The following is a 26,820-nucleotide window of genomic DNA, read 5'->3' as shown; positions in this document are numbered from 1 at the left end:
GTAAATATATGGAGTATCTTGCCCAGGAAGAAGGGAGTCAAACAGAGCACAGAGCTGAGCTGCTAACTCATTCAGACTGGTCTTTTCTTCTTGAATTGGAACTGAAGTCGAACCATTACTTTGAAGTTTTGCCTGTGTTTGATCCAGAATTGAACTGCTTCCCGCTCACCTGCCTTCCTGCAAAGTATCTCTAGCTACTGCTCTTAAATCCTAACCTCCTCCTGGGCCAGCCCGCGGAGCCCGTGTCCTCTTGGCAGCCACGTGGCGGTACTGTCGCAGTTTTTTTCCCCTGGACAGAGATGCCATCCTGCCCTGCTCGAGATGTCATCCTGCACTGCTCTCAGGCGCTGCGGAGCTCCTTGCATGGACCAGTGCAAGACAGACCTTTCCTGCCTCTGGTGTGAGGGCCTCCCACTGCAGTGCCGTACGGCGGGGGGTTTGCACCTCCCTCGTGGTGTGGGGCTGCAGGCTCCCTCCTGTGGGGCCCCTGCGCAGGACCTGGCTTGAGCGGCCCTACGTGTGTATGCGTATCTCCATACCTCGTTGTGTGCATTGCTGTGTGTCTGCGCTGGGCGCTGTGAGCCCAGACTTTTGTGGGATCGAAGGGGCAGAAGCATGCAGAGCGGATGTCTCTCCCGATGCCCTGGGGCAGCCAGGACAGCACTGCGGGCTGTGGTGCAGCCCATCACATTCCCTCTGCCTTCCCTCGCCCACGCACAGGTTGGCGGTGGGCTGCTCTGCACGCCGCTGCTGAAGAGGCTGCAGAGGGAAGGGGATGGGAACACGGTCCGACCTCTCACACTGAGAGTCTGCTCCTGTCTCGTAACCTATAAATCTTATCTTAACAGTTAGGTGGTTCAGTATGAGCAAGTTTGAGGTGGTTCATCACTATCCAAACTGGTTAACAAATATTTACTGACCTCCAGCCAAGCTAAACAGCAATCATGCGATTCAAATGTGGTAATTCTGCCCCTTCTCTGACTGTGAAATTGAAGACCATAGAAGTGAAAATGAATGCTTTTTTCTTTATTATGTGATGAATAAGAGTTGAGGCTTTGTGGTTTTCAAAACCCGGTTGTGATAAACATTGCCATGGCAATTAGACCATCTCAGTGCGCAAGGTGAGAGGGTGCTGGCTCTGTGGTCACCCTGGGGCTTGTTGCCAGTGCGGATGCTAAAGCTCACCCAGGGGACCACAGGCACTGGCTCCACCCTTCTCAGTGCAGAGCACCAGTTGGATTTTCATGCAATTACCCGTGTTTTGCAACACAGAGCTATAAACATGTCAATAGAAACAGAGGAGTTTCTAGTGGGCAGAAAATGGTGTGCTGCTGCAGGCATACTGATATGCCTTTGTCTCTTTGGACTTCGCTTTTACTTGGCTTTCAAACTCATATAAAACTCATTTATCTCCAGTGAAGGCTGCATGTGCTTTCTTCGTACTTCCAATCAGATGTGCTACTACAGCTTTTCTTAGTTTTCATGGACCTCATGGGAAGACCCTTGTCTACCAAGAAGCTTGCGATCCATGTAGCAGTTGCCTTGAGCATGCGCAGACACGCGCTGTGCTGTGCCGTACTGTTCTGCACGTATTGCTTGGCCTTCAGGACCGTGCTGTGCTGTACGTATCCCTTGCCAAAAGGGAGAAGATTTTAGAGAAAAATCTGTTCCTAAATATATGCCCATCCAGTTAGGCCACCATTAATGCTGTACATCATTAAGTCTTAGTCAGTGTAATATTGTGCTGTGTGGGAAGGAATCCAGGCTGAATCTATTTTTGACCTCTAATGGTTGATGTACAATGAGTTATAGTAGCAGAGTTCAAATGTTTGCTGATTATTGCTGGCTGGACTACTATCAGGCAGTTTTAAAAATAAAAATTGCGGTTCTAAAAGTATCACTGAAGTTCCTGAACAGAGCCCTGCTTGACCTTTCAGCAAATTCACTGGATTTCCTGAACTGGCATTCACAGGCAGGGCTTGTGCAGCAGGACGATGCCACGCTGCTTAATGGGGTCACTGCTTAATGGGGCTACTGACCTCTCCTTGCTGGTTCTCCACTTTTCATGAGGCTCTTCATGTTGTGTTGCAGTGCTCAAGTTTAAGTGTCTTCTTGGAGGAAACAATGGGAAACTAAATTGCCAGGTAGCAAGGAGCCTGCGGGAAACAGAAATTTATATGAAAAAGATAAATGAGCTACAAAACGTGATCAGCTGGTTCAAGTATCAACCGTGTTGTGCTTGCAGAAAAGTGTCTGGGCTCTGCAATATCTATTCTGTTTCTCACAGAAGTTCAGTCTTCAGAAACTGGGGAAGAATGGGAGCCAAATTTGGCTGTCCTTTTTCAGAACTTCCCCAGCGTCAGCTTTGCCTGCACCTGGCCCTGGCCCTATGTGCAGGCATGTAGGTTCATACACTAACGATAATCTCAACTGGGCTGCAGGAGTGTCTTCAAAAGAGTTTCCTTTCAAGGAAACAAGCCCTTGGCAGTTATGTCCAGATGCGACTCTGCTGTGTATCTAATAGTAATTAAATACTTGACAGGTGTTTTTTGGTTTTGTTTTGCAGGAAGAAATCCTTCCTATTTTCAGCTCTGTATGCTGCCTTTATATTTGGTGGTCGGCACCTAATGAACAAACGAGCAAAATTTGAACTGAGGAAACCACTAGTGCTCTGGTCCCTGAGCCTTGCCGTCTTCAGGTAGGCATTTCTTCACACCAACTGCCTTTGACAGTAGTACGTGAAGAGGGTTTGGGGTTCTTCACATACAACAGCACTGCTAACGTGACAACAGGCTCACCCAGAAATGGCATTTCTTTAGTTCTGCTATTGAGAGTTATGTCCTGATCCACTCCTCACCATTGAAATGGTCCCCTTTGACTTGCCAGATCATTCGGCGTTTGAAGAGGAGAGAAATCAATAACCTTCTTGAAGAACAAAGGTGAAAATAAAGTGAAGACACGAGAAAAAGCACTTATCATTGCAATAAATTTATCATGGAATAGACAAATGGAAATAAACACATTAAGATGTTAGTCTGGTTCTCACTTACTAGTTAGTATTAACATTTATATGGCTGCATATATGGAATATTTAGTAAAGACTCTCATCTCCATTACAGTGAGGTAAACCTAAAGTCACTGCTTAGATGACAGGTAAATCAGGTCACTGTAATTGAAACCAGTATCTGGCTTCTGGTTATTCTATTGCAAAGAGCTTGTGAATATAGCGAAAGGGTGGCTCCACAGGGAAAGGCTATTTTTTAGTGATGCACATCTCTCTAGCTGTGTGTTGATTCTGTATCATCGAGTATGGGGAAAGTCAGGTTCAGATTCTGGATAGTTGCTGAAGCCAGGAGTAAAACTGACTAACCTGAAATCCACTTTATCTGCTTAATATGCTAATTTTAATGAGGCTGAAGATAAACAAACAAATGAACAAATGCTTATAAAAATAACCCTTACAAACACACAAACTTTTGGTACAATTTACTAATAACAGTACACAGAAGACCTGAAGTTTATCCTTTATTTCAGTCTCTATTGGGAGTGTAAGTTATAGTTCACTCAACAGCATAGAAACCATTTGCAAACCATTAACAAGCATTGATACCTGTATCTTTTTCTAATATCAATATAATAATTACTGATTTTTTAGTTCACAAGTACATAAAACATGTTTGCTTACTGAGCAGCTGTGAACGGTGCATGATTTTTCACAGGATGGGAATAGTTTGAGCAGAGAGTTTCTACAGACTAAAATAAAGCAGGAATGGAGAAGTTTGCTTTCTTTTGTGGTTTTTGCTTTTTTTGCCCAAAATTGTTCTATCACATTGACACTTTCTAAAACTCTGGCAGGTAAAAATAAATTATATTTCTAAGTTGTCTCATCCAGCTAGGACATGCTAACAGAAGAGCTTTATGTTGGCTTGGTTTTAATAATTCATCGATAACTTTAAAAAAAAAAAGCCTAGTGCAGACAAAACTTTGAGTGATCTGGATAACTCTGAGAGCAAGTTCTAACAGTGTGAAAATTTATAATTTTCATCTGCTTGCATTTGGCGCTGTACTGGTGGCTGCATGTCTAACATAGTTCTGCTGGTAGGGTCCTGTAAGCAATTGTCATCGTTTGTTCCAGAAACAGCTGAATTTCAGCAGCTGTTGAAGTGGTTCCTAGATGGCATGTCATTTGTGGATCAGTTGGTAAAGTGATTTGTAGCAAGCAGGTTCCCAAAATGCATATTCCAATTACACTTTCTTATTGAATGTAGACACTAGAAACTAGCTGACTTAGGCAAAGCATTTGTAGTTTAATTCCCAGTCAGAGGGGGGGAAATATGATTTCAGAACTGTCCTTTGCAGAAGGTGTCTAGGATGAATTTTAAAATCACATTATTTCGAGATGGGTCTGTGGCTGACATTCACAGTGTGGGGCTTTTAAGCAATTTCACTAATTCATTTCCTCCCCAAATCATAAGCAATGCACTGATCAACGTATAGCAAGAATATACACTACACTGTGAAAGTGCTGTCTAGGTGGAGTTTAAAATCAACACATTCATTACTTGCTAATTGGAGTTTCCCATCATAATCATATGAAATAGCTAACGCATGGCCAGCATGAGCTGCAGAGTGATGATACCGGGTGAAATCTAAAATGTGGACTTCATGTTTTTGAAGCTACAAGTTGCCAGGATGAATCGGCCACAGAGACCGCCTCTTGCTGTGCCCCACGGTGCAGGCACTTGAGGTGAGCTCTACTTGTGCAGATAAGAAGCAGTGGCCAGAAGGGCGCAGTTTGAGAGGGATTCACCACGGCAGGGTTTGCTTTCTCCACCAGTTCAAATAGCACTGGTCAGGGACAAGTGTTCCCCAAGCACTGCAGAACTCACCCTTTCCTCTGCACGTCGGGAAATGAGACAGCAGGATTGAGAGGGGAGGGATGAACAGGAGTGTGAGATGTTCGGACTGCACAGAAGCACTGAGCATTTAAGCTGCTGGATTTACTAGCGGGGACCAGTTGGTTATGAAAATTGTATGTCTGTGCTTAGAAAGCTTTGCTTTTGTGAGGCACTGAGTAGTATGCAGAAGAGTGAAGTAGCGAAGGGGAAAAATGACCCAAAATGTTTGCAGTAAGACAGAGCATGAAACCTTTGTAGCTTCCATAGTAACATGCAATCCCATACAAAACCAACCCAAACACAAAACCCCTTGACTTCTTGCCTGGAAAACAGAGGAAATGCAGAATATTCATTAAAACTTGAGATGAAGACTTCTTATAAAAAGTGTTAATTGGAACATGCATTTCCTGGTGTTTCACCACCACTGTCCTTTCTAGGGCCATCGGTCATTCCCAGCCTTATTGACTCTCTTAGCAAGCTGCATTAGACTTTGAATGCTGTAAACTTTCCAAGTAACTTGGATTTTTTTTTTCTGGCTCCTCGCATAACTAGGTAGTTCATTTTCATAAGCTTGGCCTGAAAGACATTTCTGCTTCCTCTGAAGGTCAATTCAGATAGATTTAGATGCCAATGTTCTGCCTGTAGACTTACTATGGATCCTTAACTTTAAAAAGACTTCCTCTTTGGCTTTCTGGGATGCTAAAATGCTATGACTTTTACAATAGCTTGCAGAAATTCTAAGTAATGTATTTGTCTGCTGTGAGTGGTTGTACTGAGGAAGAAAAGCCTGTCTGGAGAGCCCTCAGTATTCTGCCTCAAGGTCAGTGTGAGGCTTTTTTCCAGACTCCTTGTTTATCTCCCTTCTAGCTCTCCTACCATTTTACCTGCTTCAAATATCCGCAGAAATAATAACACTTAGCAGAGGCTGGAAGGATGTGTTTGGGGCTTAAAAAAAAAGGAAATTGTCTGCCAGGCAATGACATGGTCCTTCTTCAGAATGTATCCCGTATGCCTTGCTCTTGCCAAGATCATTTAAATGTGGTAGCAGCTACAGGAGGAAACTGGCCATGCTTATAAATAAACAAAACAACTACACCACCCTACTGAGCTTGCTGAGCATTCAGGAGCTCGGTCAAGAGTGAGTTTTGTGTCAACACTGGCAGCCAGCAGGATTTCTGAGGCAGAAAAGCAGCTTTATTTCCCTTTGGAAGCATCAACTAGTTTTGAACATTTTGTCTCTGGAATAAGGTTACCACTTCTCAGTGAAAGCTTCTGTAGGAGCCATGACAGTACATCTTGCTTTTCACTTGGAAACCACTGTGAAAACATGGTCTTCTGAAATCTTTTGCTGAGAAATTAGTTCAGGATATTTTTCTTGGGTTATTGGGTTGGGGTTTTTTTTCTTTCTAGCAGGTTTGTTGACTTATTTCAAGCATTGAAGATTTATTGGTGTCTGAAATGTTTTTGGTCTTTTGTTTTGTTTTGTTTTCCACACTTCAGTTAAGTGTTTTTGCCCAGCCTGGTTATGTACTGACGTCCTGGAGGAGCAGCTCTGTGCTGCTCCATGTCAGCAGGAACCCGCTGTTAGGAAGCTGACAGAAAAGTTCGTTTTTCAGTCTCGTAAGACCCCAAGGAAACTGGTGCTGATTCACCTACACATCAAAATGAGTCAGCCCTGTATTTCTGAATATTTCCTGGGGTTAAAAATCTGCAAAAACACATTGAATCTGAGTTGCCAGTTTTATACTGATGCCACTTTGAACATAAAGTTAGGTCATTCATTGAATTTTTTACTTGGAGTATATCAAAAGTGTCATGCTGGCATCTCTAGGAACCAGCAAAGCTGAGACCAGAACTCTCACAGAAGGATATGAAATCATTAATTCATGTTTTCATTACATCTCAGCTGGATTTTTGTAGGCTGTAGAGTCTGTGTAAGGGTAGCATCGCTATCAAGGAGCTTAAACACAAGGCAGCAGCATGGCACTGTTTTCACTTGCTCTCCATCGTTAAGGGGCTGCCAACAGAAGTCTCAGGGTCAAAGCACTAACTAATAATAATAAAAGGTTGTCTTCCCTAGGGAGTACTGTCACGTCAGTACGGGAAACGAAGAAGCTAAAACATCCAATGTGATGCAGTCATTTGTAGGCAGAGGCTAAGCCTAACCATGACTGGTGCAGTGAAAGGAGGGATTTGTCTCTGTCTAGCCAAATCACACAACCATAACGCTATTATCATCACCTGAGATGACTTGGATTCTAATCCAAATTCAGCTATGCTTTGTAGCAGTGGTGGAAATCAGTTGATGTCAATACAAGGTTTCCAAATGTCTTTCTTCCTGGGACACAGTTTCTCTCAAAGTAGAAGAAATGGTGTCAAACATTGCTGGAAGGTCACTAGCTGCTTGCCACAAAGCTATTTGGAGCCTCAAAAGCGAAGTATCCCAACAGCAACAGGTCTTATATTTGAAAGACAAAACCAAAAAGGCTCACTGGAAGAAGGTGACTCACTTTGCTTTTATGAAACTGGTGTAATTGATTTATTGCTGCAAGCACAGCAGCATTTTATAGAAGGGTTTGCACTTGTTCCGCAGAGAGCTCCTGACAAGGCAGTCCGAAACACGTCTTTATGTGAGGAACTCAGTCCTGAGCTGAACTGAATGGAAAAGTCTAAACATAAGTTTAAAGAAAGGATTTCAGTTGCTTGGATTTGTGACTCTGAAATGCATTCTAGTTATCATGCTTATAAGTAGGAAAATTGATGAAAAATGATTCAAATTTACATCCTATCTCAAGAGCTGCCATTCACAGATACTTGCCCTGGAGATTAAAACACAACTTAATTTCATATGTTGCTGAGCAACCCATCCAAATCTTAAAATACTCCAAAATTTTATAAAGGTCCTGACAGTACATTCAAAGAGAAAATGAATTACTGAAAAGAGCAATATTTACCAAATAACATTAAAATTAATGAGCAGCATTTAAGGTGAAGTAATAATCTTCTCTCTTATAAATTTAAAAGCAAGTGAATTCCATTTGAAACATTCCCTATATTTGTAAAGCATTAATGCATATTCTCAGTAGGACATTTCTCAGAACCTAAATTAGTAAAATGCTTAATATATACCTACTTAACAATTTATTTCTATAGGACCATGTTAATCTTTAAGTACTTATCTGATTTTCTTATATAACAGATACTGGAAACATCTTTTTAATTACCATTTTGGAGCAAAAGTTGAAAGTTGGGTGAACAGTAGGAGTTCAAAATGGTTGAAGAGAAGACAAAAATCCCTTGGATGAGACTTTACAGTTTAAGAAGAAAACTTTCTTTTCTGTAAGCTGAACTGTAATCCCTATAGGGAAATACAAGCAGTGCTATGTAGGGTGAATTCATACATTGCAAAACAAATGCTAGCTGCCATTAAAAAAACAGTGTAGAGGTGATAAAAATATATAGACTAAGAACAATAAAGTACTGCCACGAAGATGTATCTCCAATATGTACCTTATTTATTCCAAGTAGGAAGAGCATCCCACGACAGGTATCTTAATTCCCAGAATTGTAATTGATGCCATGTGACAAAATGCTGTGCCCATCCTTTTCTGAAATCTCACATCTTCATTCACGCCAAGGATTCACTGTGAGACCTGGCTGATGCTACTGTACTGGAGATATGGATAGGAATGGCTAAAAATTCCTACGAAAATCTCTTTTTTCAGTGCTAAGCTGGGCTTCCTTTCTTTAAAAACTTCTCCTTTTTTTCTCTGACTGTTTGCTTGCTTGTCTTTATTGCTGGAAAACTGAACATCTTAGTGAAGTGAATTCAATACATTATTTGGAAAGCAGCTGTTGCTCTCGGTTTTGCCCCTATTCCCTCCCACTCTCACAATCAATGAGAGTGTTCACACTCAGTTTTTCACCTTGAATTTTACCTTTCTCATGAGATTACCCTGTCCCAGCCCATGGGAGCCTTCACAGGCCACCACTCAGCATGAATGTTGTACTCAAAGCAGAGACCGCTGGGAGTGACACTTTTCCTCGCCATTTTAAATGGGGAGCAGACTGAAAAGTGTATTTGAGGAGTAAAGAACATCTGTCTGGTGGCTTAAGAAGGGAACTGTACTAGAGAGAAAATAGATAATTCATTCAAAAGAAATCAAACCTCCCATCTGTCTCCCTAGGGCGGCACTTCTGCATTTTACTCAGCCTCGGTACTTGCTTCATGTGCCTGGTAAAAGATCCTCCTCCGTGCAGAAATCCCTGGGGAACAGAAATCTCCATGTAGTTTCTTCTGAGTAAGTCCCCAACAGCTTGTGCTGGTTGGAGACAGTGGGAATAAAACACTGAGAGGTGTTAACTTGCATGACCTATCAAATCCAACGTTGCATCTGTGGATGAGCTTGTTAATAAACACTGCCAAACCGAGCAGTGTTCACACGCAGGGGTGCATACGGGTGTCGAGCCATGGTTAAGCGAAGTCACCGTTTTGCGACGAGTTTAACTTCTTCTGAACAAATGTGCATCCTCATGCCTGTACCGTTCAACATCTTCCCTAGGTTGCTGAATAAATAAAATATATTTATTATTTACCAACTGTAGGCGAATCCCTGAGATGTGAACTTTAGATGCTTGCAGGACTACTGCCCCAGGGAGGACAGAGTGAAAAAAGAAGATCAATGGCTCCAGGGCTGTAATTGCCATTAAATTTACAGATCTGAGCAGCTCATTACAGCTGTATTAAAACTTCTGGCTTCTTTAAACCTTCTTTATTCTGTCAAATGCTAGTCTTTTTCTGTAACTTAGATTTTGCTTACTTTGTTATCTGCCTGTTTTACAGCTTTAGTGATGGCTAGCTCCATTGGTTGGCTTGATTCTCTGCTAAATCTTGTACTTTATTACTTTTTGGCTTTATTTGCCTAGGATAATTTCAAACTCCTGAATACATACATTTCAATGCTCTACATGACAGTTACTCTAACAACTTGATACATTTGATCCTGTAAGTACCTTGAATTTATCCTGCAGAAATAGATATACTACTTTCTTTGGGTTATCATTTAAATCACTGCAGTATTATAGTTATTCTAAAATTTTCTTGAGATAATGTTGGATGCTGAGTATAATTTCAGTGATGACACAGGAACAAGTGCAAAAGCCCTGAAGCATTCATTAAGGATTGCTTAAGAGGTACACTGTGCTTATGAATCCTCATGGGCTACTTTAGAAATCCTGAGATGGATTCCTTAATTCTTATGAGATTTTGCACCAAACACAGGGCTTAATTTGAAAATTGATTTTTTTTTCTTTTTAGTAATTTAGCCATAGTCCAAACTTGATGAAATAAATATCTAAGAACTAGGAAATGTTTTTGACAGAACATCTTGCCGAGTATACAGCCTTCACAGGGTGCCAGGGATCTTCAGCTGCAACAGAAGTCCAATTATTATTTAGTGGTAGAAGAGTGAGTTATTGCTCGAGAAATAACAGCTTTCGTCAAGAAATATTGTTCCTGCAAGTTCCTATCCTCCATGTGCCAGATAATCAGGGAGCAGCGTCAGGTAACAGCACATGGAGGAGGGCAAGGCCATGTGATAGGTAATTACTATTGATTAGCTTGTAACTGACTCTTTGGAAGTCAGATGAGATGCAGGGATGCATGGAGGGAGCTGAGAAATTATTTTTCATTCATTGAAAGAAAACAGTTACATGTTTTTCAATGGTGTATGGTTACACAGGTGTCCTGTAAGCAATGTATGCTATTCTCTCATGTTCCTAGGGTAATGATTGAGTGCAATTGCCCTTCAGCCTGACCATTGCTCCTTGTTTATCTCTACCAAAACCCAATGGGCCTTGTATAGCCACTGAGTGCTCTGTGTAAGACTCTCCTTGCAAGTATAACCCTTTTTACCTCTGCCAATTATCTTCTCCTCTGTTGCAAAGACTACTTGTAGGACTGTAGCCCTGGCATTTGTTTTTCTGCTATGCTTTGTAAGCGGTGCAGGTTCTTCCACCGGCTCACGAAGCTTCGCTTTATTGATCATTTTTGTACTCTGCTCCTCAGGATTGTCTGAATATAGCTAATCCCAATCATAAAGAAGGCAGGTCTGGGGGATCAAATTGCATTTCCTGGAGAGGGAATTCAGGCTCCGTGAGGGGGGACTGAAAAGCAGTAGCTGTGGTAGATTGATTTTTGTCCACACATATAAATAAGGCTTCTGAGTAGAAGTTGCAGCAATTGGCAGAAGTGTGGAGCTTGCCACTTTAGCAAGGGAGAATCAGATGGATTTTACTCTGCTGTGGTGTTAATGTGATTAAAGTCTCCAGATGACAGTGTCCATTGATCCGGAGCCCTGCAGAGATGTCACTGTTTGGGTGTGCTTAATGAGGTCCCTGGAGAGGGAAGGAAATAAGTTAAGCCTGGTTTTCTTTCCAGTTTCGTCAATAAAAAGGACAAAGAAATGGTTTTGGGAGCCAGGTGAGTTGTGACTAGGAAATCTGCTGACAAGAGGGAAGGGCTGAAGGGAGTGGCCCCACATAGAGGGATTTATTGCCGAGAAGAAGAAAAAGGACTGATGCAAGGAGCACAGTGTCTGCCCTCACTTGAAAACCACAGAGCGAGCTGTCACTTTAATATACCTCATTTCCCTCCCCAAAATTTATCACATGGGAAACTAATAACCACCCAGGCATGTATGCATATGCTTATGGATATATAAACCTGCACAAATGATATATTATTTCGTAGAGCCATGTCAAATATTTGCACAATTTTTAAATCATTCTGAGCTGGCCTAGCTTCAGGTTTTGTCCCAACTGAAAGCTCAAAATGATTTGCATTGAAAAGCTTACTAGAGAGACATCTGGATCAGATACAGTAGAAAGGTCTGAAAAGCAGGGCTTCTGTGTTTGGTTCAGTGACGGGGGTCTTTTTTAGAGATGGAAGGGGAATTCCGTCAATTTTGCTTTGGGATTTTGATAGGACTGAACCCAAACCTCAAAGTATTCGTGAACTTACGCAAAGGAAGGTCTTCTGCCAAAGAGAGTGATAAAAACTGCAAAGATCAGCACAACTTTTGCTCACACACAGTATGGAGAGCTAGCACACCCTATTATAAAACAATTCCAGTACTGCTGACCACCAGGTTTCAGGGTAAGTGAGCGCCACACTGAAAAAAGCATATGTTATTCCTCATCTCTCCCTTTTCTTACCTTTGTTTTTTAACAATACCGTGGCTTGGACTCCACCCTAAATGAGACTCTGTCATCTTCAAGGAGGGCAAGGGAGGACTCTGTGGGTGAGCTGCAAGACACATCTGTTCTCCTTCCCCGTCAGGAGATGGGCAGGGGGAGAGGCTGAGGAGCAGCTGGGCAGCAAGACGTTAGAAGGAAGGTTTTGCTGTTGGGGCTTGTTAAATGCTCTGAAGGAACCATATTTGAAACAAGATCCAGCAGAGAGTTGCAAACCACTGTCTTAAATGCCTTTTCAATGGCTTCCCAGAGCAGAGTAGCTGCTCAGAGCATGGTGCCACATTTCGAACTCTGCAGTGCCAAGGCTGGCTGGAAGGACTCCTGCCTTCCCCAGTCCCGTTTCCCTGCTGTGACTGAGAGCGATGCAATCATGTCATTAAAAAAAAAGAAATGGAGGAGAGACTATTTTAGCTGCATCATTGACCAGTCTAGTTAAACAGCACGGCCATGCAACCAGCCGAATCAGCACAACTGGGCAGGCAGCGGGGACGTGGAGGCAGCAGCCTGCCTGCGGAGTGAGTGGTGGAGCAGCTCCAGTGCGGGAGGACCAGCGGAGCTCACTGTGGGATGCGCAGATACAGGAGCTCAAAGTGGAGAAGAGCCACAGAGGGTGCCCATCGATAGTTATCGCATACACTTCATCGAAGAAAATGAACGTTTTCAAATAACACGTTCCCTCAGCTGGAGAGGTAAAATTGCAAGTGGGAACAAAAGCGTTAGTCATTTCAAGCCTTCGGGGAGTCAGGGAAGCTAAAACCATTTCTTAATCTAAAAAAATTTGTGAAAATTGTGCACTTAATTACAGTAGTTTAGTCATTTTGAAGAATATAGACACCTTACGGCCTTTCAGACACATGGGCTGAAGAGGATGATTTCTGTGTTCTTTTTAAAGAATGAGATTAACGTAAGTGCTCTTAAATGACTTTTTGTTAATTTTTGAAAATGTTCTTTTGAAGGTGTTCAGTTACCATGGGAAAAAGGTATATCATGGGACCAAGGTGCTTTTTCCATAATTTTTTCTTGTTCTCACCCATTGTAAGAGAATAAGTAATGGTCCCAAATAATTTTATCAATAGGCTAGGCCTTGGAGGACACAGGCTCAAGGGAGTTACTGTGCTTTCAATTACCTGCTAGCAACTGGATTGTGGTAACTGAGCACGTGGTTGTCTAAACACAGTTACAAAGGGATAAAATATGGTAGCACAAACCTCCTTCTCTTATTTTACAGTTTTACACTAAAATTTAGTTTTACACTAAAATTGCTATAGACAGAATGAGCATGTAAATAGTTACCATAGTTCATCAGCACCAGAGAAGACTCAGTAACATGTTTTCACATCTGTGCCTGAAGTTAGTTTTGTTAAAGGAAAATATGGGGAAATGATAGCCAATGTGATTTTTTTCCCAGTGAAATGAAACAATATGGGTCAGAAAGGAGTTCAACTTAGGTGCACAGTAATGTCATGCTAGTCCTAAATCCCAAACATACAAGCATTGCATACAAGCATTCCATACAAACAAGCATTGCAGTCCTCTGCAAGACTGACTTTGCAATAATGAGATTTTTTTAATTTTACAGTGAGAGTTTAGGGTCCTGTTTTTGTCCATGGTTGACTCACTGGTTAGGTCTTCAGGCTTTTCCTTCATACACTCGGGTAGATAGAAGAGTTTTAAAATGAACTTCCCACAGAATCAGTTCCTGCTGAATGGGATTAAAACCTGCATTTTTGTAGTTTTATCAACTGAGGGCATTAGTAAAGGAAAACAGGAGTTCTTAAGAATATTGGCATTGAATTTTCCACCTCACTAGTGTGTTTTTTGTACCTGCCCATGTCGCAAGGAATTAGGCACCCCCCACTGTGGATTCTGATCCATACCTGATTTTCTTCTGGAGTTCACTGGTGCGAGTAAGGGGATCAGCAGGGAGTGTTAATACAAAACAACTACAATAGTTAGAACAACTGCAAAAATTCCACAAGGGAGAAGAATCCAAATATTTTCTCCTATGGCAAGGTCAGCTGCTGGGGTCTGGTCCTATGCAAATTCAAGGGGTGGGACAGTGGGGAAGAGATAGAAGCAGGGATGCTCTTAAAAGTCACTCTGTAGGTTCACATTCTCTGTGGCTTGCATCCAACTGTGTCAGGCCAAATCCACCCTGGTATTTGCCTAATATGTCAAGGGAAAACAGAGGGAAAGCAAGAGTCTGAGTCTGTGGAAGGCACGTTTTGCTCTTATCTAGTCTTCTGACTAGGTCAGGAAGTTTTCAGCTGTTTGTGTTTCTAGGACAGCACAGCTTTGTAAACTTGCACTGTATGTCTCTGTGCATCACTCTGTATTTTTAGGTCTTGAAAGTATGCAGCCAAAATATCAGATGTGTAGACAATGAAAATGTGGTGTTAAGAGGTGTAACAGCTTTTATGTCTATAAACGACTTATCTTTAAAGATATAGGTGTACCTTGGGTAATTAAGATGGAGGGTTTGGCACTTGAAGGTTTATAAGGTAACTTTAAAAAGTGAAAAGAAAATCTATAGTAGGTCAAAGGACTCTGAAGAAAATTCCTCCTACTGGAGTGTGTTTACTGTTAATTCAATAGTACTGTTTTCACTGCTACGGAGTGAGGTCAGACCTCTTTCTGCTTACATCAAACAGACCTCATGGGTAGGGCACTGAACCACAACTCATGATGTTGCACAGCATTTCTCGTCTTGGCTCAGACACAGATTTTTGACAGGACACTTAACTTTCAGTTTGCCTCACCTCTTTGCCTTTGAAATGGGTCTTACGCTTAGCTAGCTACTTTATGAAGCTGTCACAAGAGTAAAGGCCATTAAGGACTGTGAAATATTCACAAATACAATGCTAAGGGTCTTGGAGATGCCAACATGGACAGAAGAAGTCTGAAGGAAGTTAGGTCTGAACCTGAAGAGACCCCCACTTAGAAACAGCTTTGTACTTAGCAGTTCTTCACACAGGGTTGTCTGAGCTAAAGCGGTTGCTAGCCTGAATATTGTTGAGGCGTTGGTAATTCTGGGACAGCCCAAGCTGGAGGTGGTAGGTCACTTGGTTGTTGTAAAGCAGGCAAGACCAAAATTTTGGTGTGGCAACAGGAAGGTCTGCTCTGTGGAGAGAATGACGATGTCCTTTTCATCACGAGTGGATTCGATGAGGAGACAGGGTCTTCTGGGGAGGTACCTGGATCAGTTCTGGAGGTAAAACAGGGAAGTGCTTTACAAGTGTTTCGTAAGAACAGTCTTTCTGCAGGGTCGGGTCTCCCTCTCTCCACCACTAACTTTGGTGTTGCTTGAAAGCACTTCAGGAATGTTGAAGGATGATGAAACAAAAGCCCAATTACATTAATTTGCTTTGCCATTTTTTATAAAAATAACAGTTGGGCTAAGTTCATCAGCTCTAATTTGAACAAGTGTCTCTAGGATTTCAAGGTAACTCACTATTAAGAAGTCTTCTCTTTTAAATGCTTGTAAAATGCCTCATAAATGTTACATTTAGAGTTAAGAGACACCAAATCCACAGTCAGTACTATTCTTTTTCAAACTTTTTTATCACTTAGATTAATACCGTATCACTGTGTATCCTTCACTGACCAAGAGACTGATGCATTTAATTTGGAAAATGTAACCCTCAGTTCCATAAACCTAGCAAAATATTTTTAATAACCAGGTGCAGACTTACAAAGCTGGTTCTTCTAGTCATTTATTAATATATATGAATATTTCATGTAGGCTGTCCTTGTGTCACGTTGACTATTTAGGATGTTGGGTGCCAGATCCTTTTCTAGGCTGCTTTTCTGTGAGATTAGAGGACATGTCATATTGCACTGACTTAGCCACAGTTCTCATTAACTCCTTGAGATCAAAATAAGAGCCTTTAATTCCAGGTAGGTTACCGAACAACAGCCAAATGGTATCCTTCAGTCATTGCTCACATTTCATTTGTACTTAATGATCAGGATTTTAGTGTATTGTTTCTCACTGTACAGTAAGAATACCATGATTTTGCAAAGATGAGCCTAAAGCAACCTTATAGTTTCTACACCTGTTTAAATACAAGAAGATCCACCATTTTATGGAACTGCATTTGAATACAATCAATACAAACTAAGACAGGAGTCACATCTGAGAGAACATTTAGGTAGTCTGACAATCTTTTAGTGAACCTATCTATTAAAATTGCCATAGGCTTAATTAATTCCTCCTCTCTTTTGGAGAATTTATTCCATCTGGAACATCCAACTTTTTTTTAATGTTGCACCATCACGTATTGCACATTGCCCAGTGGAGGTTGTACTGCTCCTCCCTTCCTCCTGCAAAGCTGGCCAGATGTGGATGAATGTGCACATCACTGGGAAAAAAACATGAAAAGAGTTAAGAGGTGATTCATTTTTAAAAAAAAGAGAGGGAGGAACAGCTGCAATGAAACCTAGTCAGTCCACAAACACCTAGGAGCAGCTTGGGTGTCAGAAGGCAGAGCAAAGCAATTGCAAATTCTGGTGGGTTGTGCTGCTCCTTTGCTACGTTCCTGCACACGTCCACCCCCCACCCCCCCCAAAAAAGGGGGGCCCACAGGATCTGCGTTCACTCTCTGTAAACATGTGCCCATGGACTCCTAAGTTTAAGGAAACTTTATTAGCCAGGAAACATAATTCTCACTTGCCCTTTGCTTCCGTATGCTGGAAGGTTGGTATGTGATGGCAGGTCTCACCAGTCACCTCCCTGCGGTGGAATGAATGCTGTTTCTGTTGGGCACGCTCTTGGGGAGGCTACTCTTATGGTTTTAATTCTTCTCCCAGCTTTGAAACAGTCTGGCATGTCTACCCACAAAACAATTTTGGAACAATAGGCTTTAAATAAGCACCCAGGCACCAGTAAAAGTCAGTAGGCTGTTGACCTGGTTTGTGGTCAGCACAAACTAGACCCTAATATCCTTTCCTCATTTGACACTACACAGATAAACACTTTAACCTGGACATTCCCTTTCATTTTGGCTCAACTATATAAAGAAAATACCCTCACTACAGCCACATCCTAGGAGAACTGGGGAAAACGCAATTTCATATTTTTTTACAGATTATGAGGGCAGACTCCCATAAACCTTCTGATTTAGCTACTAAAATTTTGTTTGATGGTCTTCTCTTTTTGATGCAAAGGTTAGCAGTTTCCCAGAGTACTCTGCTCCTGCGGGACCTGAAGCCTCTGCAAAATGTAAGCACAGATTTTAGGTTGAGAGCAGGCCAACGGTTCATTAAATCTTCCATCTTTCCCACTGGTTTGATAGTATAATCACCACAGCAGTAGCAAAGCAGCAAGCACACTGTGATCTGACTACCTCACCTGTCTACACAGAAAATAGTTTAGGTATATCTTCTTATAATACAGCTGTATGTATAGCATGCGGTCGCCATACAAATGCATGTTCCCAGAACTCCTGCCCTGTTTGCTATCAAGGACCTATCCTTGTGCACTGCCTCCCCGGAAAGGGCCATTTCCCAGCACTGGTCTGCCAACTTTATCTGAAGTCACCTAGGAAAAAATAATTCTGTGGCAAGATTGGAAAAAACCCTTCCCTCTGCTGGCTTGCAAGGCAAGCGGCCCCTTTGACGCTTGCCTCCTCCAGAGGTGCCTCTGGGTCTTTTGAGTCAACCAAAACTACTGTTCCTTTTCACATGGGCAAAGCGGGGTTTTGTGGGAGACAGATAGAAATCTCCTACGAAACAGTTTAATTTCCGGTAACAAAATCCATCAGTTTCTAAAGCAAGCTGTCACCTAGCCCTGCCCTTGCTGTGTCATCCACTTGGCGCGTATCGTTGGTGGACTGGTACTCTGGGACCACATTTCACGAGACTGCAGAAGGTAAGAGTGATTTGAAAGAAGCTCGCCCTTACCAGGTGGAGAAGAAAAGCTGTATAAATACTTCCAAAGAACTACAAAACAAACCTACCAGTCATGTTACAAACTCATTTTTAGGAATTAATCAAAGAGCACAGTGAGCAAATGGCTGAAAGATGTGAGACGTTCCTTCACATGGAGATGCACCCACCTTGGTCCATGCTGCTTGATAATACCAGGAGTTTCTGAGTTTCTTTACTGATTTGGGGATAACGGCCCTGTTGGGGAGTTCTGATGAAGGTAGCTTTAGCTGCATTTCTTTTCAAGAAACTTAGTTCAGAGAGTTGTTTCTCTTATAGATGTTTTCTCTGTGCATTTTCCCAGTATCGGTTCATATTTTACATGTTTTCTGTTGCTTGGCTAAGCACAGGAATACTCTGTTGCCCTTTTATAGGAACTGTGTTCTCCAGGCGTGCTGTCAGACCACCCTGCCGCTCTGACCTGTCAGTTCGAGGGGTCGCTGTGCATCCCGCGCTCCTGTGCCACAGCATTAGCAGCACAACTTATTCCTCTTTTCTGAGGACCGTGCGTTTTAAATTGGAAGGGCACAGAAAGGCCATTCTATTGTGTTAAGAGACCAGCTCTTCAGCAGCAGAAGGGAAACTTGATATGACCACTGAAATACTCCTGCTGAGCAGAACAGAAGGGTGAACGCGGTTTGATTTCTCACGAAAGAAGGTGTAGGAAGCTCTGCATTCTTCATCTGCTGACCTTTAAACATTTGTTTTGAATTCAGAGTGCTTCCTCTGTAAATATTTTGCATGCTAAAATGAAAAAAAAAAAAAAAAGCCGAAAACACCAGAAAACCTGCTTCCTTTTTTTGTTACCCTTACGGTACAAGCAGGCTGCAGTCTGGGGGCTGTGACTCCGCATGCAGGGTGATCTCGGCTGCTCTCCCAGGACCACCGTCTGTTCGATGTGGCTTTCGCAGAGGAGGACCATGCGCTCTCCGCCATCTCCCCGTGCTCTCGGGGCACAGCCTCACCTGCTGGGACTCCTGTGAGTCGCCATGTAAGCAGGTTGGGGCAGAATTAAGATTTCTTCTCTCCTCCAGCCAGGCCCCAGGCTGGGAGCTGGAGCTGGAGCTGGACCCGTGGGAGCTCTGGCTATGTGCCCGGTGGGCTCGCTGCTGGACTAGCCCAACACACCCATGGCAGAGGATAGTCCGGCACCTTGGAGACTGGTTAAACCAGCTGGGCACTCGTGGTTTGGGCCGTGTTGAACAGCCTGTGGGCCTGGATGAGGAGAGCTCTGCTTGAAGTCCCTACCAGCCCTTAATTTTGCGAAGCACAGCTGGGTCTTGCTGTCTGTGGGCTCCCTGCTGCTCTCTGCTGGTACGCAGGATGGCAGGCTTTTGAAAGTAAAGATACTCCTCTTTTGACATGTAGCTTGTACCTAACATATTTTACATTCACCTTAGCCGTAGTCAAGACTTTTATCCCCTTTGGTGCCATCTTCACGTAGTTCTGCAGGCAGTTTGCATCGTGTGTTTGGTTAGTTTAAGGGGTTTTTTAGGGCTTAAACTGGAGCAGAGACTTTCCACTCTGCGATTATCACAGCACTAAATTCCTTTAGAAAATCTTGCTATATTCTGTGCTGAACTTTTAATATATATTTTTTTTTATGTGGAAGTCACATTTGCTGCTCAATTCTGCAGTGTTGATCCTGGACTGGGATGTCCAGAGGTGCCAGGAGCCGAGTGCAGGGATGGGTCTGCATAGAAAGCAGCCCTAGCAAAAATGGGCAGTGTCCTCCTCACTGCGAGAAGGAGCTGAGCCTGCTACAGTGGCAGCTGGGGTTGAACTGAAGTCCTGACGTACCTGCTGCCCTCTCAGGCTTTTGAGAAACAAGTACTTCACTCCCTCCTGGTAAGTAGGCTGGAGGGAACAGAAAGCAGTAATAGGCTTCGGCCACTAATGCCTGCTTTGTTTTCCCATCAGCTAGCTCCCCAGCCCTCAGTTTCCCTCCTTCTTAATGCTGTACCTAATGCATGCATGAAATGTGTTTTGAGGCCCTCGTCTGAAAACAAGTTTGTGAGGGAAAAGTGTTAGTTTTTATTTTACTCACGGATATATTTTGATCATATTATGGACAGTAAAATATCAATTGGGCATTTGTTAGTCTACCAGAGAAGTCACTGCCTGAAGGGAGGAGAATGTAGGACATTTTGAGTCTGAATAGATGAGAAAGCTGCATTAACTAGTGCAGTTTGTTTCTGATCAGTCTCTCTAGTTGCAAAAGGCTGTAATTGTACAGTAATTCACTGCCACCTTATTTCTAAAATCCCTGCAGATGATTCCCACCAGACAGACTGCTTTGGTAAGCAGTTCATTACAATGCCTCACAAAAGCTACAGCAGAGAGCAGGGCGAGGACAAAATGAAGCAGAAGTGATTTACTGAGCAAGCAATGTCATCACTCTGCTGCTCATCATGTCTTTGCAAGACAGAAATTTGTTGGTTGATCTTACCTTACAGAACAAACAAGATGAAGTGGCAGAGGCACAAAAAGCAGTCCTGGCTCTCTGGGTCCAAGGCACATTTGCAGGCGTGCGTTAGATCTTTTTCTGTCTCCGGTGACTTGTGCTTGTTGGCAAGGTAGTGTTCTGGCATGCAGCATATCTCATAAACAGCTACCTGCTCGTGGCATCTATTTAGGTAATCGAATCAGTTACTTCCAGTTTGCCATCCTCTTTATTTATAAAGCCTTCCCTTGTGAATTATGCAAAACTGTAACTTGTTTTTTACTGATAAAAAATTCAGATTAGTCTGACTCACACCATGTAGAGCAGTAGCTGGAGTCACTTCTTCTAGAGTCATGGAACCAGAGGAAGCCACAGTGCTGTGAAATTACAGAAAAGTGTGTGAGCGTGAGTGAGTGTGTGTGCACATGCACTCCAAGGAGAGCTCTGCAGTAGTTGCTAAACAGAAAGATGGGAAGAATTACATGATAATCTCAAGGACAGAAAAGTGAAACTCTGTAATCCCCGCAGGGCAAATACTCTTTGGCTCTGTTATCAGTCCAGATTAAATCCCTGGGTGTCCATACTCAACCACTTTCAGTTAAGTCAGTGTTTGCCTGTTGCTCAAGCAAGCACTCGTCTCATCTGAGTTTTTGTTCATGGCACAGAATTCTCTTTGGTTTTAAAACTTTAATAATAAATGATATTTTAAAAAAACAGTACAGCTTCTGTACAAGGAAAGGCGTATTGCTTGCAGCTATTTAATTTCATAATTTAAAATTTCCTTTTTTCCCTCCATTTTAATGTCAGTACTGAGGTGTTTGCTAATGGGAGAACCAGCGTAGCATTAGGTATTCTGCCTGATCTTCCTCCACCCAGTTTTGCCACCACCCAAAACATAGGAGCAAGCAGCAGCCTGCCCTGGCTAGCTTGAGGAGTTCACTGCCTCAGGAAGTGATCAGATCACATCTCTGTCAGGATCTCCTGTCTTCTTGGGAATGAGAAATGCTACTCCTGAGAAAAAAAAAGGGCATGTGTTAAATGCCAGAGAGAAGGCACAATGCGTTGCACCTCATTTGAAAATTCCTCCTGCGGGCTTTGGCACTCTCTGCCAAGTTAAAAGGACCGATCCCCGAAAGACGTGAGAAAAGCATAATGAGAGAGCATTTCTGGGAGGGAAAAACCCTACACAGAGAGGATGCACGATGGTCTGCATAGATGCCAAGAATACTGCACTATCTCTTCTGCATGCAGGGGTGGATGAACAAACGTGAGAGACTGCAATAGCTATCTTGCCTAAGCCTGGGAATATGTGCATTGCTTTGGGCAGTATTAATGGGAAACCCAGACTCAGCTAAACTTCACAGCAGGATGGGGGGGGGGGTTCACATAGCACAAGAGGACCCATCTGGCAGTAGAGCCCATGAGCAAATACCACCGTACAAATAGCAGATAATAATAGTAGCTTCTTCAGTGCTCACTATTGTCTGAATTTCCTCATGGCATAGGGAAACCTCAGGCATCAAAATGTAATGGTGCAGGAGCCAGGACGTAACACTTCTCCCCAGGTGTGACCTGACTGTAGAGCCCCACCTGGGATGCCACTGACAGAGCCAGAAGAGCACCAGGCAGCGTGGTACTCCACTTGGTTGCAGAGTGCATGCAGTGGACAGGAGAGAGCAAGGTGCATTGCTCCTTAGCAGCAGGCAGGTTTGACTGGGTATATCAATGCTGCAGATTTGGAAATCTAAATACTTTGTGCAAAAAATATAAAAAGTTAGGTCAACAGTTTTTATGCTCGTCAAGCTTACTTGAACCTTCTAGTCTGACCAAGTGACATAAGAACCATAGAGCTCAACTTTTGAGGCTGCCTTGATGATTTTAAAACGCATTTTTTAAAGAATACTGACTTCACAAGACAAGGACAAGTAACAGAGAATCTATAATTTCAGATGAAATGTTCCTTATTTCACACACTTTGCCTAAATGGTAGCTTGCATTGTCCACATATGTCTACACATCAATTTTAGGACGCTTGGTTTGGTTGCAGCCATGCGATAGTCACGAAAAACTAAGGCAGAGCAGGAACCAGGGGATTCATGAGTAGGACAAGGTCACAAAGAAGTTAGAGAGGAGATAAGATGGAGCTGGGTAGAGGCACAGGGATATATGATGTAGGCATAAAGTAAGATATACTCAACCCCAAAGGAGATCAGGTCTTTCTTTGCTCTGTTTTTCTGAAAGCTGCTTGTTTCACCCAGTATTCATCAGAGCTTTTGAAGGGCCAACAAGCTACAATGGTAGATAGTGGGTAAGCATGTTCTTGCTGTAAAACAGTGAGGCAATTCCTTCTGCAGAGCTCCTCACTGCTGAGGCAGAAGCCTTTGTTCCTTACATCAGGTGGATGTCTTTTGTTATCTGAACCTATCCCCTTTGTAATTGCACTAATTAATAGCACTGCAAATCTCTTGATGTTTCTCATTTACAGAACACCGTCACCTTGCATCTCACTTTGATGAGGTGAGGGTGAATCTGCTGTTTACGACTCAATTCAACTCGTTGATTCCTCTGTTAGCAATGACCTGTTAAGAGATGAAGTATGAAGTCAGCATGTGCACCAAAATACCAGCCCTGACTGAGAACACCCATCAAAATCTGTGCGCCCTACCTGGCTTTGTCTGTGCTCAGAGCTCCTGTGGGTGTAACAAACACAGCGAGACAAGAGGAAATCCCGAGGAAGTCAGAAGAGGGAATTGTCCCGATTATGTTATGTTGATGACAGCTCTCTATGAACTCGATTCTTGGAGTCTCCAGCTGTCAGCATCAAAACTCTGCATGTTGTTTTCAGCTGAAGTAGATGTCTCCCACTGCTCCTGAAAACTGAAAGATAGTTCCTCTAGTAATGAAATAAAAAACATTGATGTTACCATTCCAGACTTTCACCAGGGGATACGACTGCAGTCCAGTTTAGAAATCTGCGTTCAGAATAACTTCCTAGAAGCCAGCAGAGTTGCTCCAGCTTTAAGGCTGTCTCCAAGTTAATATTTCAGCACATTTATGGCCTTTTTCTCATAATGATTTGAAGTGACAGCATGTAGATTTCAAGTGTCCGCTCAACTTTCTTCATTTTCTCTTTTTGTTTTAAAGTATATTCGGTGCTGTTCGAACTGGTGCTTATATGCTGTACATTTTGATGACCAAAGGCCTGAAGCAGTCAGTGTGTGACCAGAGTTTTTACATTGGACCTGTCAGCAAATTCTGGGCATATGCATTTGTGCTAAGCAAAGCACCCGAACTAGGTGAGTACCCTCTCTCCCTTTCTCTCATTATGCATATTTAGAGCAGAAATGTCTGTGCAGGAAGCACAAGAAGGGTCTCAGTGCTGTTGAAATATGTTTTAGTCTTAGAAAAACAAAGTTTTTGAGTAAACAAAACCAGCCCCAAACTTCACATGTTCTAGTCTCTAGAGATTAAGTTCAGCTTGGCTGAAGTTAGAGAAATGTGCAGTTGAATAAGACCATTCCCAGCCCAGGAATAAACTGCAGTAATTATACACAGCAGGGCAGTCAAGAGGCTAGAGGAATCTGGTCCATACCTTTTCCTCAGCTACTTGTAGGCAAATACGAGTAGCGTAATCAGCAGTCACTCACCCCATGGGTACAGAACTGAAGGGTGGGCTACAGCAGCTGTGTCAGCAAGAAGCTTTGAGTCAGGTTCTGCCTCCATTCTGCAGCATTCGTCCTTAAATACACATGTAGGCGTACAGTTATGAACAGTAAAGTGCTTCCTCCCTAAACATTGAAAGCTGTGGCTGTCTGCTTCCTTCAAATAGAAACCAGTTTCCCATAATATCCCTAGCTTTTCCAGTCCTGATTCGTATAAACTCCTGTCTCTCCAGCAGTTTTTTTGGTAAGGATACTTATGATATACATGCCAAAGCCAACTTAATAGCCAGTCTGCATGTATTCTCGTCCCGTGGCTTATTAGTGTAAGAAAGGATTGTCTTAATGGGAAGGAGGAGGCAGCGATTTGGCAGCCCTCTAGCTTTCACTTCAGAGGATGCCCTTACTAAACCTCAAAGGTCTGCAGCACTTACTGTGTTCAGGTGTACAGCAAAAATAAGTCTTTACCTTTCAGCAGAGAATTTGATTCAGCAAATTACAGGACAGCAATTCATCAGCATAAAAACTGGAAAGAGAGAGACACCAGTTGCCTTGGTGTGTCAGAATCCCTTGGTTTCCCGCTGCTTAAATTACTGCAAACCCATGAAAATTTAGTTGTTAAAACTGGAAAAAAACAGCTAGAACTGCACAGCAACAATAAATTGAACATATGATTACTTATTAAAATGTGAGTCAACATCTTGCAGCTAACGAAGCAAACAGTAGTATTAGGGCTTGTTACAGACCTTGTGCAGACAGTGCAGTTTTGGTTCCACCCATCACTAATATTCATGATTTGGATTTCCTGGGATACAAATACGTAGAAATAAGTCCCCAGATTCCAAACTCAGGGAACTTTTTGGAAACTGTGTCTATAACAACAGAAAACAAGTAGCGTGCATATATACATATATCTAATTGAGATGCTCAGTGCAATCATGAGAAGCAGAAGGAAGAAAAAAGCAGGAAAGAGGGATAAAATTTACTTTTCTACAATAGCAACATGTTTTTGCAGAAAAGGATGTGCATTTCAACATAAGCCAAATTTCTTTCTAGAACCATTTTTTTCTGGCAATTACATGCCTTTCAGTACTGCAGGTTGTGTATGCAATAGCTTTTTGCATAGTAGCTCAAAAGGCGCTACTGAGTTTAACTAAGTTCAGTTTGCAGGTAGGCATTTGAATCGGAGGACACCATGCTGCTTCTTCTTCAGGCTTTCTGCTCTCTGTTGAGCTGCATTTCTCTTCTAGTCACAGTATATAATGGACAGTCTCATAGTCGGAGGTGATACACGTACATCCACCCACCTCACGTCAGACTTTCAGAGATTATGTTTGCAGCAAAGGGCTACCAAGTAAACCTGTGGAGTTTTCGAACAGGGCTTTTCCACACAGGAAAATGTGGATATGTTGGGTTTCCAAAGATTGCATAGAGATTAGGAGCCAAGCTGGCTCTCAGATGAGACAGGGTCTCAGATCTAGAGCTGAAGTGGTTTTCCGTGCTCCAAAATAGTGTCTACTCCAGCAACAGCAAAGGGAAGAGAGCACTGCAGTAATTATGGAATTGTTCAATATGATTCTCACTTCCTTTCCTCCCCTCCTTTTTTTTTTTTTTTTTTTTTTTTTTTGTTACAGGTGATACAATATTCATTATTCTTAGGAAACAGAAGCTCATCTTCTTACACTGGTACCATCACATTACTGTGTTACTTTATTCTTGGTATTCCTACAAGGACATGGTGGCTGGCGGTGGCTGGTTCATGACCATGAACTATGGAGTACACGCCGTTATGTACTCTTACTATGCCTTGCGGGCTGCTGGCTTCAGAGTCTCACGCAAGTTTGCCATGTTCATCACTTTGTCGCAGATCACTCAGATGTTGATCGGTTGCGTGATCAATTACCTGGTCTTCTCCTGGATGCAGCAGGGCCAGTGCCATTCCCACGTGCAGAACATCATCTGGTCCTCTCTCATGTACCTCAGCTACTTTGTGCTCTTCTGCCATTTTTTCTTTGAGGCCTATATCGGCAAAACCAGAAAAGAAAGGAAGGTTGACTAGTGGTAGAAACAAGCAGCTATAGCTCAGGGTCATCAAGAAAAACAAAATCATAAGAAAAGAAAATGGCACAAGGAAACACATATATGTATGGTGCAGCTAAAACTTGGCAGCTTAGGGTAAGTTAGCTTGGTTTAACCCAGTAAGTTTATGATCCTATCATGGTGAGGACTCACTGAATTCTACTCTATCTCAAAGGACTGCTGATGAAAGACAACTTCCTTCTTGTACCTGTCTGCTCTAGAAAAGAAAGGAGAAAAGAAAGAAGAGAAAAAAAGAGAAGAAAAAAAAGAAAAAAAAAGAAGAAAAGACAGAAGAAAAGAGAAAAGGAATAATGTTGAGGGAAAAAAAGTTTATTAAATAAGGAGTGTGTTTCCCCAGGGTGGAGGAGAGACTTTTATTTTTTAAAAAAAAGTTTCTAAATCCTTTCTAATAATTTTTCAGCAGTAAACTTGAACAAAGCAAAACAGAGAGGTGACAAATAACCTGTCTATGATAACAGTAAGATTGCAAAATTAAAATCTTTTCCACAGAAGGTTGATACCTTTAGCCAAAATGAAACTCAAAGGGATGTTTCCTGCATGG

The 26,820-nt window shown here is 42.5% G+C and overlaps 1 protein-coding gene across 3 annotated transcripts in view; it reads left to right on the top strand.

The window, feature by feature from the left end:
* ELOVL6 (ELOVL fatty acid elongase 6) overlaps positions 1 to 26,563 on the top strand; it is a 76,002-nt gene extending 49,439 nt beyond the window's left edge. For all 3 annotated transcript variants that reach the window (XM_075032940.1, XM_075032935.1, XM_075032925.1), the window contains 3 exons: positions 2,567 to 2,698; positions 23,665 to 23,816; positions 25,814 to 26,563. In XM_075032940.1, coding sequence (XP_074889041.1) covers positions 2,567 to 2,698; positions 23,665 to 23,816; positions 25,814 to 26,238 — 709 coding nt within the window. In that variant the 3' untranslated portion in view covers positions 26,239 to 26,563. The remainder of the gene's footprint in view (positions 1 to 2,566; positions 2,699 to 23,664; positions 23,817 to 25,813) is intronic.
* Positions 26,564 to 26,820: the final 257 nt, after the last annotated feature.

This window comes from Buteo buteo, chromosome 1, assembly GCF_964188355.1.
Source record: "Buteo buteo chromosome 1, bButBut1.hap1.1, whole genome shotgun sequence".
NCBI lineage: Eukaryota > Metazoa > Chordata > Aves > Accipitriformes > Accipitridae > Buteo > Buteo buteo.
The sequence above is the reverse complement of the archived record's forward strand: the minus strand, read 5'-3'. Positions and strand labels throughout refer to the sequence as shown.